This window comes from Meleagris gallopavo, chromosome 28 (assembly GCF_000146605.3).
Source record: "Meleagris gallopavo isolate NT-WF06-2002-E0010 breed Aviagen turkey brand Nicholas breeding stock chromosome 28, Turkey_5.1, whole genome shotgun sequence".
NCBI lineage: Eukaryota > Metazoa > Chordata > Aves > Galliformes > Phasianidae > Meleagris > Meleagris gallopavo.
The window spans coordinates 4633416-4633843 of NC_015038.2; the positions used below are offsets into that span (position 1 = coordinate 4633416).

The 428-nt window shown below is 68.9% G+C and overlaps 1 protein-coding gene across 1 annotated transcript in view; it reads left to right on the forward strand.

The window, feature by feature from the left end:
• Nucleotides 1–428, forward strand: part of MDFI (MyoD family inhibitor) — a 14874-nt gene continuing 14446 nt past the window's right edge. Inside the window, exon 1 of the mRNA XM_003212976.3 lies at nucleotides 1–221. Within this exon, the coding sequence (XP_003213024.2) occupies nucleotides 173–221 (49 nt within the window). The 5' untranslated portion in view covers nucleotides 1–172. The remainder of the gene's footprint in view (nucleotides 222–428) is intronic.

Here is a 428-nt window from a genome sequence, read left to right on the forward strand (position 1 = left end):
CGTCTGTCTGTCCGCCGGTCTCCGTCTGACCGTCCGGCGGCGTCCGTTCGCCTGTCCGGTCTTCTCCGTCCGTCTGCCCGTCGGCTGTCTACCCCGCGGTGGGCTCTGTCTGTCCGTGTGTCTGCCTGTGTCCGTGTGTCCGCACTGAGCCGTCTGTCCCACCGCAGCGCCGATGTCCCGGCAGAGCCGCCCGGAGCCGCGCCGCACCGATCCGCCGCCAGGTACCGGAGTGTGGGGGAGAAGGGGGGGAAATGGTCCGAGGGGAGCAACGTATGTGCACGGTGCTGGGTGTTGGGTACGTGTCTTGGGGGTCTGGTGGGGGGGGTCGTGTGTGCGTGGCTGTGGGTGTGGGTACACGTCGGGGGGTGCCGGGGGTCGGCGTGTTTGTGCATGGAGTTGTGTGTGTGTGAATGGCTGGGGAGCCCGGG